We start from the raw sequence: 17,124 nt of genomic DNA, 5'->3' as shown, positions 1-17,124 counted from the left end.
TCTCCATGTCCCCACCATCCACCTCTCTCTACCCCTACCACTCTCCATGTCCCCACCATCCACCTCTCTCTACCCCCTACCACTCTCCATGTCCCCACCATCCACCTCTCTCTACCCCCTACCACTCTCCATGTCCCCACCATCCACCTCTCTCTACCCCCATCCACTCTCCATGTCCCCACCATCTACCTCTCTCTACCCCCATCCACTCTCCATGTCCCCACCATCTACCTCTCTCTACCCCCTACCACTCTCCATGTCCCCACCATCTACCTCTCTCTACCCCCTACCACTCTCCATGTCCCCACCATCCACCTCTCTCTACCCCCTACCACTCTCCATGTCCCCACCCATACCCCTCCCTCTACCCCCTACCACTCTCCATGTCCCCACCCATCCACCTCCCTCTACCCCTACCACTCTCCATGTCCCCACCTTCCACCTCTCTCTACCCCCATCCACTCTCAATGTCCCCACCATCCACCTCTCTCTACCCCTACCACTCTCCATGTCCCCACCATCCACCTCCTTCTAACCCCACCCACTCTCCATGTCCCAACCACCCAACTCTCTCTACTCCCACCCACTCTCCATATTCCTCCGGGCGTTGAGGTAGCCTAGTGGTTAAAGCGTCACGCCGAAGACCCGGATCCAATTCCCACATGGGTACAATGTGTGAAGCCCATTTTCCGGTGACCCTCGCCGTAGTAATGCTGGAATATTGCTAAAAGCGGCGAGAAACCATACTCACTCACTCCATATTTCTCACACTCAATCCATCAACACCCAACCACGTAAAGCACTGGCCGACACATGTATCTGTGCCAAATCGTTATCTGTAACGGGAAAGTCCTGAAACACACCGGCGTGACACAGCGTAACAGACAGTCGCCAGACCTGGTGGTCACAGTCACCCCTCTACCTCTGGTCCACTTTACAGAAAAACGCATTCATTCTTCAGGTGAGAAACCAATTACATTTTTTATTAAACTGACGGCAAAAGAGAGTATACACCCATATAATATGGCTAAAATGAACACACAAAAAATGGTTGTTTGATGGAAATGTGAGGTAGTTATGTTTAGGACCTTACCTTTGCAATGTTTTGGCAACTTTTTTCAGTCTATTAATCTTTTGATAATGTTTGTAATTTTGTTGTCAAATCCAATTGTCTTTTGAAAGTCAGTTTATATCAATATGTTTTTGTAAACGAACCTTCACGGAAATTTAGTGAGCTGTACAATATAGATTTTGTACATTTGTATGAGCTTTTTGAGATAGTTTCCTGTAATGTGTGGATAGAGGTTGGGGCTTTAGGGTAGTCCAGTGGTTAAAGCGGTCGTGTGTCACGTCGAAGATGCGGTTCGATCCCCTCATTGTTCCCGCCGCGTAATACCGGAGTATGGCCCAACTCACTGACCACAGGTGTAGACACTGATATACAGCTGTCATCAATGTTGCAACATATTTATTCATGTTCTTTCGGAGTCACGGGTGGCCCAGTCGTCTAAGGCGCCGCGATTCGCTGTGCACGCCAGAAACCTATGATTGTGGGTTCGAATCCCGGTTCGCCCCGATTATGTTTCTAGGTTTGTCAGCACCATACCCGTGCTCGTGGGTTTCACCGTTGTCGTAAACGTCTGAGACCTGCATCACTTCGGGCTTTCCTCCCACATTAAGCTGACACGCCGTGATATAACTGGAATACTGTTAAAAGAGGCGTCAAACCCAACTCACTCACTCACTCATATTCTTTCAGCATTAACTGATTAAGGCCAGTCCGTTTTTCATATATACTACTCAAATAATATACAGAACACTAGATTCGTTCATGTCATGTTATTAATCCGCCATGACGTGACAGATCAACTACAGCAATATGAAAGAATCGGTTGGTCCTTATTTTCTTTTGGGTAAAAATATGATTTTCAAAACTTACAGGCCAGACATCATAACACTGTTTTCACAAAGCACTTGTCACGGGATTTTCAAACCCACATGCAGACAAAATAGTGTTTGTTACCGGAATAACTCAAGGTATTGTCAGTATTGTTATTTGATAACGCCATACCTCCGACAAGCAGTGTCAGTATTTGACACAACTCAATACAAGTTAAAGAACAACCACAGTTGGAAGGATGTGTGTTACAATAACCACCAGCTGTGACAGATTAATTATAATCATATAATACGGGGGTTCTTTTATATCTTTTGAATATTTTATATTTATTTATTCATCTGTGAGTTGTATACGTACATAACGGCTGGTTTCGACTATGGGTGAGTGAGTATGGTTTTACGCCGCTTTTAGCAATATTCCAGTAATATCACGGCGGGGGGACACCAGAATTGGGCTTCACACATTGTTCCCATGTCGGGAATCGAACCCGGGTCTTCGGCGTGACAAGCGAACGCTTTAACCACTAGGCTACCCGACCGCCCCCATTCGATTCCACAGGGTTAAACTGCACTGCGCACTTTGTTTGATTACGGTTTTAAGTAGTAGTAGTAGTAGTAGTAGTAGTAGTACTTGTAGTAGTACTTGTAGTAGTAGTAGTAGTAGTAGCAGTTATAATAATAATAATAATAATATAATGATGATGATGATGATGATGATAATGATGATGATGATGATGAAAATAATATGACTATTCATATAGCGCAAAATCCACATCACTGAGGGAGATGCTCAATGATCAAATTCATCATATGTACTTATATACAACAGAGAGGGGACAGTAAGATAGTAAAAATATACACATTCAGTTGTAGCATTCAAAAGGGTATGGTTTGAGTCCAGACTTAGACACAGTGATACTTGGGCTATATGCATGAACGAAAACTGTAAATTAACAGGCCTCGTATCCACAGACACGAAACAGACACAGACGCAGTGTATCTATACCAGTCTGATGATTTAAAAAGCTGATGCACGTCTATCGTGTCTCAATGAAACTAATAGTTCAGCGCTTTCACACAAGTCAGAAATGGGTTTTTTAAAGCTGTCATGCATTTTTAAAATTTCGGGCCATCGATGTTTTGAAGATAGAGACACATGCTTTAGTTTGTTTTTTAATGCCGCACTCACCAATATTCCAGCTATGTATATGGTGGCGGTCTGTAGATAATCGTCGTGACCAGACAATCCAGTGATTGATAGTATAAGCAATGATCTACCCAATTTGGATACGATGGAGTTCATGAACCAAGTCAGCGAGCGTGACCGCCGGACCCCGTTAGTCGCCTCTTACGACAAGCACGTGGCCGCCGGATCCCGTTAGTCGCCTCTTACGACAAGCATGGGTTGATGATTACAAATTCTAACCCGTATTTTTGTTTTATCCAGTGACAGCTCAAAGGTGACACGATCGCTTTAAATTCACCATTAACACTCTGTCCGCTAAGGGGACAACAGTGTTCCGTATTTGATGGTGATGGCGATTGGCGATTGGGATGAGAAAGTGGTTTTCAGGGATGCGGGTATTTTTCATTGAATTTTTAGGCGCCACAATTTGCAACTTCCGACATCCCTAAATAAACAGTGAGTGAGTGAGTGAGTGAGTGAGTGAGTGAGTGAGTGTTGCACTTTGTTTTTTGTGTATCTGTGTGTGAGTGAGTGTTTAACTTCTCCAGAGCTCCGGATAAACTGTGTATTTGCGTCAAATACGCAAACTACTTTTGTAAATCACCATAACCCATTTCATTTTGAGTTGAATGCGTACAAATGCATAGTGAATTTACACATTACTCCACTTTAGATAGAGATATATTACCTTTCCGTGATACACACACAAATTATTCTTACAACATGTCAAGTTTATGTTAAACAGAATGACATATCTGATTATCGCTAACAAACGTTCAGTAGCATAGTTGTTTGTTTGTTTGTTTGTTTGTTAATAATGCGCTTATATCCAGACCACACAGATGCATGCTCAAACCGCTCGCTACATTATTATTACCCCGGTCACTGGATCAGTATACAAACCCTGAAGCGTCATACCAAAAGACGTTAAAAGATGGTACCACTAGACCACGGAGGTACATGTAGTCGAGGTAGAAGTAGACGTAGTTGGAGTAGATAGAGACGTCAAGCTAGTGCTACCCAAGTGTTTGTCTAGGTGCTTAGTGCACTTTGAACGCGTGAAGGATAGCATCAGTTATCGGACGCCGCCGACACAGATACACCGCTGTTTATGTAACGTCTACAGTCTGGCCACCGTGACCGACATACACTGTAACACATGGGGGAGAGGAAGCAATAAGTGAATCTCAGTAGGGCTAACTATTTGATAATATAGAGGAGGAGGAAGGAGTGTCTGAGGGGTGTGGGGAAGGAGAGATGGGGGGGGGGGGCATCTTTTTGATATTATGGGGAAGGATGTTGGGGGGCGGGGGGCAACCATTTCAACCATCCAGCTGATGTTATGGGGATGGAGGGATTGGGGGGCATCCTTTTGATATTATGGGGAAGGGTGGTGGGGGGGGGGGGGGGGGGGGGGGGCGCAACCATTTCATATTATTGTGAAGGAGGGATGAGGGACAACCATTTGATGTTATGGGGAAGGGTGTTTGGGGGAGGGGGCAACCATTTGACCTCATGGGAAAGGATGGTTGGAAGGGGAGCAACAAATTGACATTACGGGGAAGGAGAGATGAGGGGGGTTCCGAATAACATAAAAAAATCGTTCATGCCACACGATGAATTATCTGGAAACTGAAGTGGGTCAGAGCAAAAATGTATGTCTTGAACATAAAACATATTACCGTCACAGTCCCAGTCCCATCCCATAATAGTAAATAGTCGGGTCCAGTGTATACACTGGCGACCTACTGACCCAGTGCGGTTCAGCATGGTGTCCCGGTGAGCCCTTTATATAGGTCAGAAGATCATTGTCGAAACCTTGAGGAGATAAGGGAAAGTTAATATATGACATCTCCCGGTGCCTACAGGTAGGTAATGCCTATCTGTGTCCACATCTTGACCATATAACAGTGTGTGAGGACAATAAGGCAGCAGATTGTCCACGTGTTTTCACTTCACCTAGCACATGTGTGCATGCGACAAACCTCGTTCATCCGGACGGTGTTGCTCCAATTGGACCGGATTAACGAAGCACTGGTTTGTGTTTTTGGTGTTGCTAAATATTTAAACGTTTCAAACGATAATTGGTTTCCGGACTAATACGGTTTCTCTGTATACAGGGGAACCCCATACCAAACATCAAATGACATCACTGATGCTGCTTCAAAAGGAAGGTTATGTTGAAGGGCATTTTCACATAAAGTTTTGGGGTGGGGGTGGCTGAGGGGGTAGGGCATGCATTCTCTGTAATATTGCTAAAAGCTGCGTAAAACCTAACTCACTCATTCAAAGTTTGGATAACTTGGATAAATGGCTGATGTTTGGTTTTCATGGAGGGGAGCAGGGCATGGAATGTTTTGGAAAAAGATAATCAATTCCGTTATATGCTTGAACAAAATCACTTGTCAAAACATTGCAAAAACGGTTTTTGAAATGTTTTGGCATAACACAAAACACCTTACGTATGCACTAGCGACATTTATACTGATTGTACCATGTTTCGTCGAGTAAACGAAAGATTGTGGGATCAGCGGAGTGTGTCTTGCCGTCGAGGTGCCCAGTTCAAACAGCATAGCCTGCAGACATGTGTCGCCATTCTGTGACAAGTATTTGTCCATCTAGTTGTTATCGAATCATAAATTTTAATATAAGGATACCTTTGTTTCAGAATTGCCAACCTGAAATACTTCAGCGATCATAAACCGAGGAGCAAAAGAAACTATGCCTCTCAAATGACTATACCTCTCAAATGACTATACCTCTCAATGACTATACCACTCAAATGCCTATACCTCAATGGCTATACCTCTCAAATGACTATACCTCTCAAATGACCATACCTCTAAAGAGACTATACCTCTCAAGAGACTATACCACTCAAATGACTATACCTCTCAAATGACTTTACCTCTCAAATGACTATACCTCTCAGGAGAGTATACCTCTCAAATGACCAACCTCTCAAATGACTATACCTCTCAAAAGACTATACCTCTCAAGAGACTATACCTCTCAAATGACTATACCTCTCAAATGACTATACCTCTCAAGAGACTATACCTCTCAAATGACTATACCTCTCAAATGACTATACCTATCAAGAGACTTTATCTCTCAAATGACTATACCTCTCAAATGACCATACCTCTCAAATGACTATACCTCTCAATGACTATACCACTCAAATGCCTATACTTCTCAAATGACCATACCTCTCAAATGACTATACCTCTCAGGAGACTATATCTCTCAAATGACCATACCTCTCAAATGACTATACCTCTCAGGTGACTATATCTCTCAAATGACTTTACCTCTCAAATGACTATACCTCTCAGATGACTATACCTGTCAAATGACTTTACCTCTCAAATGACTATACCTCTCAGGAGACTATATCTCTCAAATGACTTTACCTCTCAAATGACTATACCTCTCAGGAGACTATATCTCTCAAATGACTATACCTCTCAGATGACTATACCTCTCAATGACTATACCTCTCAATGACTATACCTCTCTAATGACTTTACCTCTCAAATGACTATACCTCTCAGGAGACTATATCTCTCAAATGACTATACCTCTCAATGACTATACCTCTCAATGACTATACCTCTCAAATGACTTTATCTCTCAAATGACTATACCTCTCAAATGACTTTACCTCTCAAATGACTATACCTCTCAGGAGACTATATCTCTCAAATGACTTTACCTCTCAAATGACTATACCTCTCAGGAGACTATACCTCTCAAATGACTATACCTCTCAGGAGACTATATCTCTCAAATGACTTTACCTCTCAAATGATTATATCTCTCAAATGACTTTACCTCTCAAATGACTATACCTCTCAAATGACTATACCTCTCAGGAGACTATATCCCTCAAATGACTTTACCTCTCAAATGACTATATCTCTCAAATGACTTTACCTCTCAAATGACTATACCTCTCAAGAGACTATACCTCTCTTTATCATATGTTGATAATATCTTTTATCCCAAAAATGAACTGTACTCGCTCTTAGTCAGCACTCTAAGAAACCTTCTTCATGGTTTATTTTGTAAAATGATATTTAATTTAAAACTTTCAAAAAATAAACATACTGTTCGCATAACACACAACTGATAATCGGTATCTTAGAATCTAATGTTTGAAAATAAATTGGCTTTTTTTCGGCACAGATTTACAACATTTCAAACATGGGGCAAGTGGTTACAAATTTCTTATACCCAGTCTTAATTGAACCGTTTTAATTTTACACAAAATTATCCAGCCACAGATTACTTTTTACAAACTGCTACAGGAATGAGTGATGGTTAAAAAAAGACTATACAAAATAACAACAGTTAAACAACAATTACATAAAAAAATCGATATACTTTCTTTTGCCCCTTCGCTCATATGAAGGAACTGACTGAACTGCAATGTTTATTTTCAACAAACATTTTCTTACAACTGTGCCAGCTATTTTAGGCGAGGTAACCAATTTAGTGGGTGTTAATAGTAAAGTACACAATCTCCAAATCATCCACACCAAATTATTAAATAAAGAGTCATTAATTTATTATTCGTCATTTCATTTCAGTTAGGAATATGGATGCTCGAATCTGGACATTGATACTCCTGTGCTGTATCTCTACGCTACACGCCCAGACTGTCAACTCAACCCACGGACTGATCAGGGGACGAACAACAACAGTTTTAGGGAAACCAGTTCACGTATTTCACGGAATACCATTCGCCAAACCACCAATTAATACTCTACGGTTTAAACATCCACTTCCGGTAGAACCGTGGTACCCGGAAGTTAAAAACGCAACCACACAAAAGGCTTCTTGTTATCAGGACATACCAAACAAACTAAACCCTCTGGAACAATTACCGTTATTGGTGAGCGAGGACTGTCTCTATCTCAACATCTTTGCTCCCCCATCCTCCCCACACGGTGCCCCGAAGGCCGTCATGGTGTGGCTTTATGGCGGAGGATTCTCAAGCGGCTCCATCAACGCACCGATGTTTGACGGGAGGATTCTCGCCTCCGTCAACGACGTCGTGGTGGTGACCGTCAACTACCGCCTTGGTGTTCTGGGGTTTCTGTACCTTGACGCCAACACTGTCCCAGGGAACATGGGCCTCATGGACCAGAGACTTGCTATCAAATGGGTGTATGAGAACAGCCATAACTTTGGCGGAGATTCCAGCAGGATTACCATATTTGGACAGAGCGCTGGTGGTGGATCAGTGAGCCATCACTTATTATCTCCCCTTTCCCAGCCGTTCTTCACGTCAGCCATCATTGAAAGCGGATCGCCGTTAACGTCATGGGATCTTCTCACGGACAGAGAAGCCAAAACAAACGCGAACGCCATTGCCAAAAAGGCAAAGTGTAGCTCCATGCGTACAAATGTGGAAATATATGAGTGTCTGAATAATCAAAAAGCCGGAGATCTGGTTAACCTTCAGAATGGCTTGGTCGAAGGCGCCAACGTTGCGTTCGGGCCGGTAGTGGACGGCAGCTTCCTTCCTGACCGACCGCTCGCCATTTTGGAAAAAGGAGCAGTGAAGAACGCCAGCGTCCTGCTGGGGGTAAATCAGAATGAGGGGGCGCTGTTCCTGTACTACGGACATCCAGCCGTGTTTAAATGGCAGGATAACCTTTCCATTTCGGATGCGGAGTTCATGGCTGACCTTGACGCTCAAGGAAAGACACAGGGTGGGTCGAACATGACCGTGAGGAGTCTCTATCAGGAGTATGTCCTGTCTCGCGTGGAGTCTGAGCGAGACTATGTGAGTATCGCTGACGAAGTCCTCGGAGACTATGTTTTCAAGTGTCCCGTCACGAGGTTTGCTGGTTTCCTGGCTACGTCAAATCCAACATATTTGTACTCATTCAACCATAGACTGCAGTCAGCTACAGTACCAAAGTGGATGGGGGTCAAGCACGGGGGTGAGCTGCCGTTAGTCTGGGGTCACGCCCTTGACCCTAATGTTAACTTGACGTTTACAGACGACGAGAAGACGTTAAGTCGGGTTATGATGTCATATTGGACCAACTTCGCAAAATTCGGGTAAGTGATCAATCTCAGATTGTTAAAAAAAGATTTTTTTTAAACACTACGCTAAATTAAAATGACATTCAAGGCAATTAAGGATTGGGGATGGGGATTTTGTGGAAACAATGACAACATAGGATGTTTTGTATGTTTCTGGTCTTACCGCGAATATTTAGGGGCTGACATCGTTTGACTGGGATATTATTGAGAGTGTTGTTAAGCAGCAAACAAACAACAACGAGATAACACTTTGGGCTTTCTCCCACATTAAGTTTCTTTATTTGTTGTTGAGCAGTTATCCAGCTATACTGCGATAACCTGAAGTGTAAATAATCGAGTCTGGACAAGACAATCCAGTGATCGATATTATGAGGACCGACCCAGACCATCGGGCTGCTGGGACACGATCTCGACCACATCACCGAGCATAACCAATCAATCTTTTTGGTCGACTCTTACGTGACCAGTAAAAGGTGGAGGGGGCCTATTCTAACCCGGAATCTGCAGGGGAGACCAGCATACGGCGGAGGGGACCTATTCTTAACTGTAATCTTCAGCATAAGGTGGTGGGGACCTATTCTAACCCGGAATCTCCAGGGGAGACCAGCATATGGTGGAGGGGACCTATTCTTACCCGGAAACTCCAGTATAGAGTGGTAGGGGCCTATTCAAACCCGGAATATCCAGGGGAGACCAGCATATGGTGGAGGGGACCTATTCTTAACTGTAATCTCCAGCATAAGGTGGTGGGGACCTATTCTTACCCGGAATCTCCAGGGGAGACCAGCATATGGTGGCGGGGACCTATTCTTAACTGTAATCTCCAGCATATGGTGGAGGGGACCTATTCTAACCCGGAATCTCCAGTATAGAGTGGTAGGGACCTATTCAAACCTGGAATATCCAAGGGAGACCAGCATATGGTGGAGGGGACCTATTCTAACCCGGAATCTCCAGTATAGAGTGGTAGGGACCTATTCAAACCCGGAATATCCAGGGGAGACCAGCATATGGTTGAGGGGACCTATTTTAACCCGGAATCTCCAGTATAGAGTGGTAGGGGCCTTTTCAAACCCGGAATATCCAGGGGAGACCAGCATATGGTTGAGGGGACCTATTCTAACCCGGAATCTCCAGTATAGAGTGGTAGGGACCTATTCAAACCCGGAATATCCAGGGGAGACCAGCATATGGTTGAGAGGACCTATTCTAACCCGGAATCTCCAGTATAGAGTGGTTGGGACCTATTCAAACCCGGAATATCCAGGGGAGACCAGCATATGGTGGTGGGGACCTATTCTTACCCGGAATATCCAGTATATATTGGTTGGGACCTATTCTAACCCGGAATATCCAGGGGAGACCAGCATATGGTGGTTGGGACCTATTCTAACCCGGAATATCCAGTAAAGAGTGGTTGGGACCTATTCTAACCCGGAATATCCAGGGGATACCAGCATATGGTGGTTGGGACCTATTCTAACCCGGAATATCCAGTATAGAGTGGTTGGGACCTATTCTAACCCGGAATATCCAGGGGAGACCAGCATATGGTGGTTGGGACCTATTCTAACCCGGAATCTCCAGTATAGAGTGGTTGGGACCTATTCTAACCCGGAATATCCAGGGGAGACCAGCATATGGTGGTTGGGACCTATTCTAACCCGGAATATCCAGTATAGAGTGGTTGGGACCTATTCTAACCCGGAATATCCAGGGGAGACCAGCATATGGTGGTTGGGACCTATTCTAACCCGGAATATCCAGGGGAGACCAGCATATGGTGGAGGGGACCTATTCTAATCCGGAATCTCCAGTATAGAGTGGTTGGGACCTATTCTAACCCGGAATGTCAAGAGGAGACCAGCATATGGTGGTTGGGACCTATTCTAACCCGGAATATCCAGGGGAGACCAGCATATGGTGGAGGGGACCTATTCTACTCCGGAATCTCCAGTATAGAGTGGTTGGGACCTATTCTAACCCGGAATATCCAGGGGAGACCAGCATATGGTGGTGGGGACCTATTCTTACCCGGAATATCCAGTATATATTGGTTTGGACCTATTCTAACCCGGAATATCCAGGGGAGACCAGCATATGGTGGAGGGGACCTATTCTAATCCGGAATCTCCAGTATAGAGTGGTTGGGACCTATTCTAACCCGGAATATCCAGAGGAGACTACATATGGTGGTGGGGACCTATTCTAACCCGGAATCTCCAGGGGAGACCAGCATAGGGTGGTGGGGACCTATTCTAACAGCATCTCCAGCATCCTGCTAATTAAGAGAGGTAACCCTTACCTCCTCAGGGGACGACAGTGATAGCGAGATATGTCTGCACAGAATTAATGGTATCAAGGTTGTTTTACTGATCACATGGAATGTCATTTTCAATTTAAGGAATCCAAATGGTGAAAACAGCAGCCTTACACAGTGGCCCCGCTTTGATACTATGCACGAGCGCTACCTCCAGCTGGACGTTGGAAGTAACCTAGCAACCAGCCAGGGATTACGGCGGAGACAGTGCGTGTTTCTGTATCAGACAGTACCTCTGGTGGCGTCCCTTGGTAAGTCTCGTCTTCTCACGTGTTTCTATTCCAGCTATATGACGGCGGTCTGTACATGATCGAGTCTGGGCCAGACAATCCAGTGATTGACATCATGAGCATCGATCTACGCAATTGGGATACGATGACATGCATCAAACCAAGTCAGTGAGTCAGACCACCCGATTCCATTAGTCGCCTCTCACAACATGCATAGTCGCCTCTTACGGCAAGCATGGGTTGCTGAAGACCTATTCTCTTCCCGGGTCTTCACGGGTGATACATCCGTTTAAGCCGCTCACAAACATGTACCAGCCGTGATGTTGAACGGAAATAATGTTAAGGATGAATAAGCTAATAAACTTTTCATTAATACGGTGGCCCATAAGGGACATGGAGTCTGTTTTTCAATATTTTGATATTTCACTTACTGTTATCATAACCTTTTGCATATGAACACGATTTGTCATACAAATATGTGATAAATCACGTATAAAGTAGATATTGAATCGCTGAAAAGTGAAGCGAAAATGTCAAAAACTCAAATGAAAATGTCAAAAACGAAAAGGTCAAAAACTCAAATGAAAATACAGAAAACTATTTCCACCGCGGTGGAAATAGTTTTCTGTATTTTCATTTTAGTTTTTGACATTTTCACTTTCGTTTTGGACATTTTCGTTTTTGTTTTTGACATTTTCGTTTTTGTTTTTGACATTTCCATTTTAGCTTTTGACATTTTCGCTTCACATTTCAGCGATTCAATAGCTACATGAAAGTTCGGGGTTTTTTATACATGATTTATCACATATTTGAATGACAAATTGTGTCAATTTGCAAAAGGTTACGATAAAAGTAAGTGAAATATCAAAATATTGAAAAACAGACTCCATGTCCCTTATGGGCCACCGTATATTAAGGATATTATCTTAGGTTTTCTTAGCTTTGTGTTTTTTCTTTTGTCGAGTTTTATATGGGCTAGCGTTGGCTTTCAACAACCCATTGTTGTCGTACGAAGCGACTAACGGGACCGGGTGGTCAGACTCACTGACTCACTGGTTAATGCGTAGACCGATGCTCATGATGTCAATCACTGGATTATCTGGTCCTGACTAGACTATTTATAGACCGCCATCATAGTGCAGCGTTCCACAACAATCAAACAACAGCCTGTGCCAATATTCACAACTTGGATGGTCCTCTATCCATCTAAGCCACCCAGAGTTAGCTCTCTTTATGGAAGCTTCGTTGAGCTCGTGTCCCCACAGCATGCCTACTGAATATATGTCACATTGGGTAAAAATCGAACATGGGTATATCGTGTGAAGTCCTTTCTGTCTTTCAGTAATGTTTACTTCTGTATCATCTGTTACATATAAGGTCTATGATTTATTATCACATGTCTACTGTCTAAATAACCTGTTTATTGTCCGTATCATCTGTTTACTGGCAGTATCACCTGTTATTACATCTGTAAATTATCGGTATCAAATAATTATTTTCTGTATCACCCGTTTACTGTCGGTTTCACCTGTTTATTTGTCTGTATCATCCGTTTATTCATCTGTTTATTTTCTGCATCACCTGTTCACTGTCTGAACCACCTGTTTATTCTTCTGTTTATTGTCTTTATAATCTTTTTACTGTCACTATCGGGGGCACGGGTGGCCCAGTCGTCTAAGGAGCCGCGATTCGCTTTGCAGAGTTGCGTCCCTTGGGCACGCCAGAAACCTATGATTGTGGGTTCGAATCCCGGTTCGCCCCGATGATGTTTCTAGGTTTGTCAGCACCATACCCGTGCTCGTGGGTTTCACCGAAGTGGTAAACGTCTAAGACCTGCATCACTTCGGGCTTTCCTCCCACATTAAGCTGACACGCCGCGATATAACTGGAATACTGTTAAAAGCGGCGTTAAACCCAACTTACTCACTCACTCACTACTGTCACTATCACCTGTTTACTGTTACTATCATCTGTTTTTTGTCCGTATCATCTGTTTATTCATCTATTCATTTTCTATATCACCTGTTTATTGTCCATATTATCTGTTTATTCATCTGTATTTTCTGTATCATCTGTTTATTTCTTTATCACCTGTTTACTATCAGTGTTATCTGTTTATTCATCTGTTTATTTTCCGTATCACCTGTTTATTTATCTGTTTATTTTCTGTATCACTTGTTTATTTATCTGTTTATTTTCTGTATCACTTGTTTACTGTCTGTATCACCTGCTTATTCCTCCGTTTATTATAGTATCACCTGTTTATTCATCTGTTTGTTTACGGTATCACCTGTTTACTGTCTGCATCACCTGTTTACTCGTCTGTTTATTTTCTGTATCACCTGTTTACTGTCAGTATCACCTGTTTATTATCTGTATCACCTGTTTATTCATCTGTTCATTATCCGTATTACCAGTTTATTCATCTGTTTATTTTCTGTATCACCTGTTTATTGTCCACATCACCCGTTTGTTCATCTGGTATTTTCTGTATCACATGTTTACTTCTGCATCACCTGTTTATTGTCCATATCACCTGATTGTTCATCTGGTATTTTCTGTATCACATGTTTACATGTACTTCTGTATCACCTGTTTATTTTCACTATCACCTGTTTATTCATTTGTTTATTATCGGTATCACCTGTTTACTGTCTGTATCACCTATTTATTCATCTGTTTATTTTCGGTATCACCTGTTTTCTGTCCGTATCACCTGTTTATTAATATGTTTATTTTCACAATCACCTGTTTATTTTCACTATCACCTGTCTTTTCATCTGTTTATTATCTGTAGCACCTGTGTATTCATCTGTTCATTGTCGGTATCACCTGTTTATTCACCTGTTTATTTTCTGTATTACCTGTTTATTTATCTGGTTTTTTTCTGCATCACCTGTTTACCTGTTTACCTGTCCATATCACCTGTTTGTTCGTCTGGTATTTTCTGCTTCACATGTTTACTTCTGTATCACCTGTTTATTTTCACTATCACGTTTTATTCATCTGTTTATTATCGGTATCACCTGCTTACTGTCTGTATCACCTGTTTATTCATCTGTTTATTTTGTATCACCTGTTTATTGTCTGTATACCATGTTGCTCGGTGTCAGTATACTGTGTCTGAGTGGGGCATCCATGTTAAACTGTGGCATGGTGTCTCAATGGGTTAGCACTATAAAACCAGCATTAGTCCGGACGAGCACAAGCGGCCACACATACACGTACATGAACGTCGTTATATAAATGCAATAATCTTGAACGCGACGATAAAGCACATTCATCTCAGCCCACTCCATCAATATTCTGTGTTTGGTTCACTGTCTACATCATTGTTTTTTTACTCTACCCCATGTTTATACTCCTCTACAGAGAAACATACCTCTAAAGCCGACACAACCAGCGAGCCCTGCATCCCTCCTGTGGGTGGACAAGCAAGGCCGACACCAACCCACACCGTCTTCACAACCGCATTATTAGTTGTGTGGATAGCAGCACAAATATATTATTAGTTGCGTACAGAGAGACACCGAGCACACACTTCGTGTCACACCGGAAGCCAATACAGGAACGTTTAGCTGGGTTTTTTAGTCTGTATTTTTTTGTTATTTTGAGTGTGTGTGTGTGTGTTTTGTTTGCTTTGTTGTTGTTTTTCGTGTGCGTGTTTTATTTGTGTGTGTGTGTGGGGGGGGGGGGGGGTTGGGGCGCTGTTGTCTCTAACTGGTTTGGTGGTTTCTTTTTGGGGGAGGGGGTACATGTATTCTGATGCAGAATAAAATCCGAACGAATCCGACTTCGATTACGCTTCTTATAAAGATCCACTTGTACGGTAATGACATTTTCAGCTTCCAACTCTCCTACAAAGAATATTTTCTTTATATGTTGGAATCCTCTGAGCTACGGATTGTTTCTAACCGCGAATATCAAAGCTTAAGGGAACAGCATTGAGCACATAATTATTTCCTATGTTGTAGTAAAAAAGAGTTAGGGGAACAGTATAGAGTGCCACGTTGTAGTCGCGCGTCATAGACACCAGGATGCCCAGGACACCGGGTATGTTTGTTTGTTTGTTGTGGTTTAACGACGCACTCAGCAATATTCCAGCTATATGACGGCGGTCTGTATAAATAATCGAGTCTGGACCAGACAATCCAGTGATCGACATCATGAGCATCGATCCACGCAATTGGGATACGATGACATGCATCAACCAAGTCAGCGAGCCTGACCACCCGATCCCGTTAGTCGCATCTTACGACAAGCATAGCCGCCTTTTACGGCAAGCATGGGTTGCTGAAGACCTATTCTATCCCGGATCTTTATAGGTCTGATGTATCATGATGAAGATGACGAGGATGTACATTGGCTTAAATATTTATAACATATATTACATATGCTTATAAAACTATGACGCTGTTGTATGACAGGTTTTACGTTTCAGCAAAGAGAAGAGTTATGGAATCCGTTGTTATTAAATTGGCAGATTAACACCGAAAGTCGGTACAGATTACGTTGTTGTCTTAATAACAACAAAATCCCAATCACCAAATCACAACTTAATATCAACTTACTTATCACACAGTAATGACCTAATTTCAAGACAATGAGTGTTCGTCTTCAGTGAGATATGTCTCAATACTTCCATCTGTCACTCCAAGTATCAAAATAGATCACTAGCTACAGGCAATGTACAGTCAGTAGGCAGGGCATTGCAATCTATTACCGCTTTATAAAGTGGGCGTGGCGTCTGACACCGTCTCGGAAGCAGTCAGTTGTGGCTGAGAAGAAGCATGAGTTGCCCTCTCTTGCTTCAGGGCAACTGTCAGTCTCTGTCTTCATCATGTCAGATATTACTTACTGATAACACACCTGATCACATTGAATACGCTTTACTGGATCTGGTTCCCAATCCCTTGATTGTAGCCAAATCATGGTGTGCGCCATGTTCTTCCTAGAATTCTGCTACGTAACGTAGTGTGTTCCATTACGGCTTGTTAAAAATCGAATCTGGATCAGACACATCAGTGACGTAACATTATGAGCAACGATGCTTGCAGTCGGGGTAAGATTACATGCTATCAACCATTTCACCAAGCTTGTGAGTCCAGCTGAGTCAGTCTTTTTCTCCAAAACTATCCACCCTGCAACCATCTTCCCGAAGCAAACGTGTCCACTAGCCTATATCAATGCCTAGTTGCTACCCTTGCCACACCAAGGCCACTTTTCTTGGCTCGACCCTAGCGCCACCTAGTGTCCCTTGTAATGAAAACGCGATATCCAATCAGATCGCTGTTCTTATCTCGTATACTTTCACAAAGATGGCGACTACCACAGGCGACGACCTCGTAGAGCAGATAACGAAAACATTCGCGATTTCATCCCAAACACATAGGTAATCTTTGGGGGGTTAAGGATGAAAAAGACAG

General features: G+C 43.0%; 1 protein-coding gene across 1 annotated transcript; it reads left to right on the top strand.

Moving 5' to 3' along the window:
• Positions 1-877: 877 nt before the first annotated feature.
• On the top strand, positions 878-15,373 carry LOC124143359 (acetylcholinesterase-like). The gene is made up of 4 exons (XM_046512316.2): positions 878-961; positions 7,681-9,163; positions 11,553-11,719; positions 15,071-15,373. The coding sequence occupies exons 2-4, from the start codon at positions 7,689-7,691 to the stop codon at positions 15,208-15,210; spliced, it is 1,782 nt and encodes a 593-aa protein (XP_046368272.2). The 5' UTR covers positions 878-961; positions 7,681-7,688; the 3' UTR covers positions 15,211-15,373.
• The last annotated feature ends 1,751 nt before the right edge of the window (positions 15,374-17,124 follow it).

This window comes from Haliotis rufescens, unplaced genomic scaffold, assembly GCF_023055435.1.
Source record: "Haliotis rufescens isolate VD_foot unplaced genomic scaffold, xgHalRufe1.0.p SCAF_14, whole genome shotgun sequence".
NCBI lineage: Eukaryota > Metazoa > Mollusca > Gastropoda > Lepetellida > Haliotidae > Haliotis > Haliotis rufescens.
This window is presented reverse-complemented; position numbering and strand designations above follow the sequence as displayed.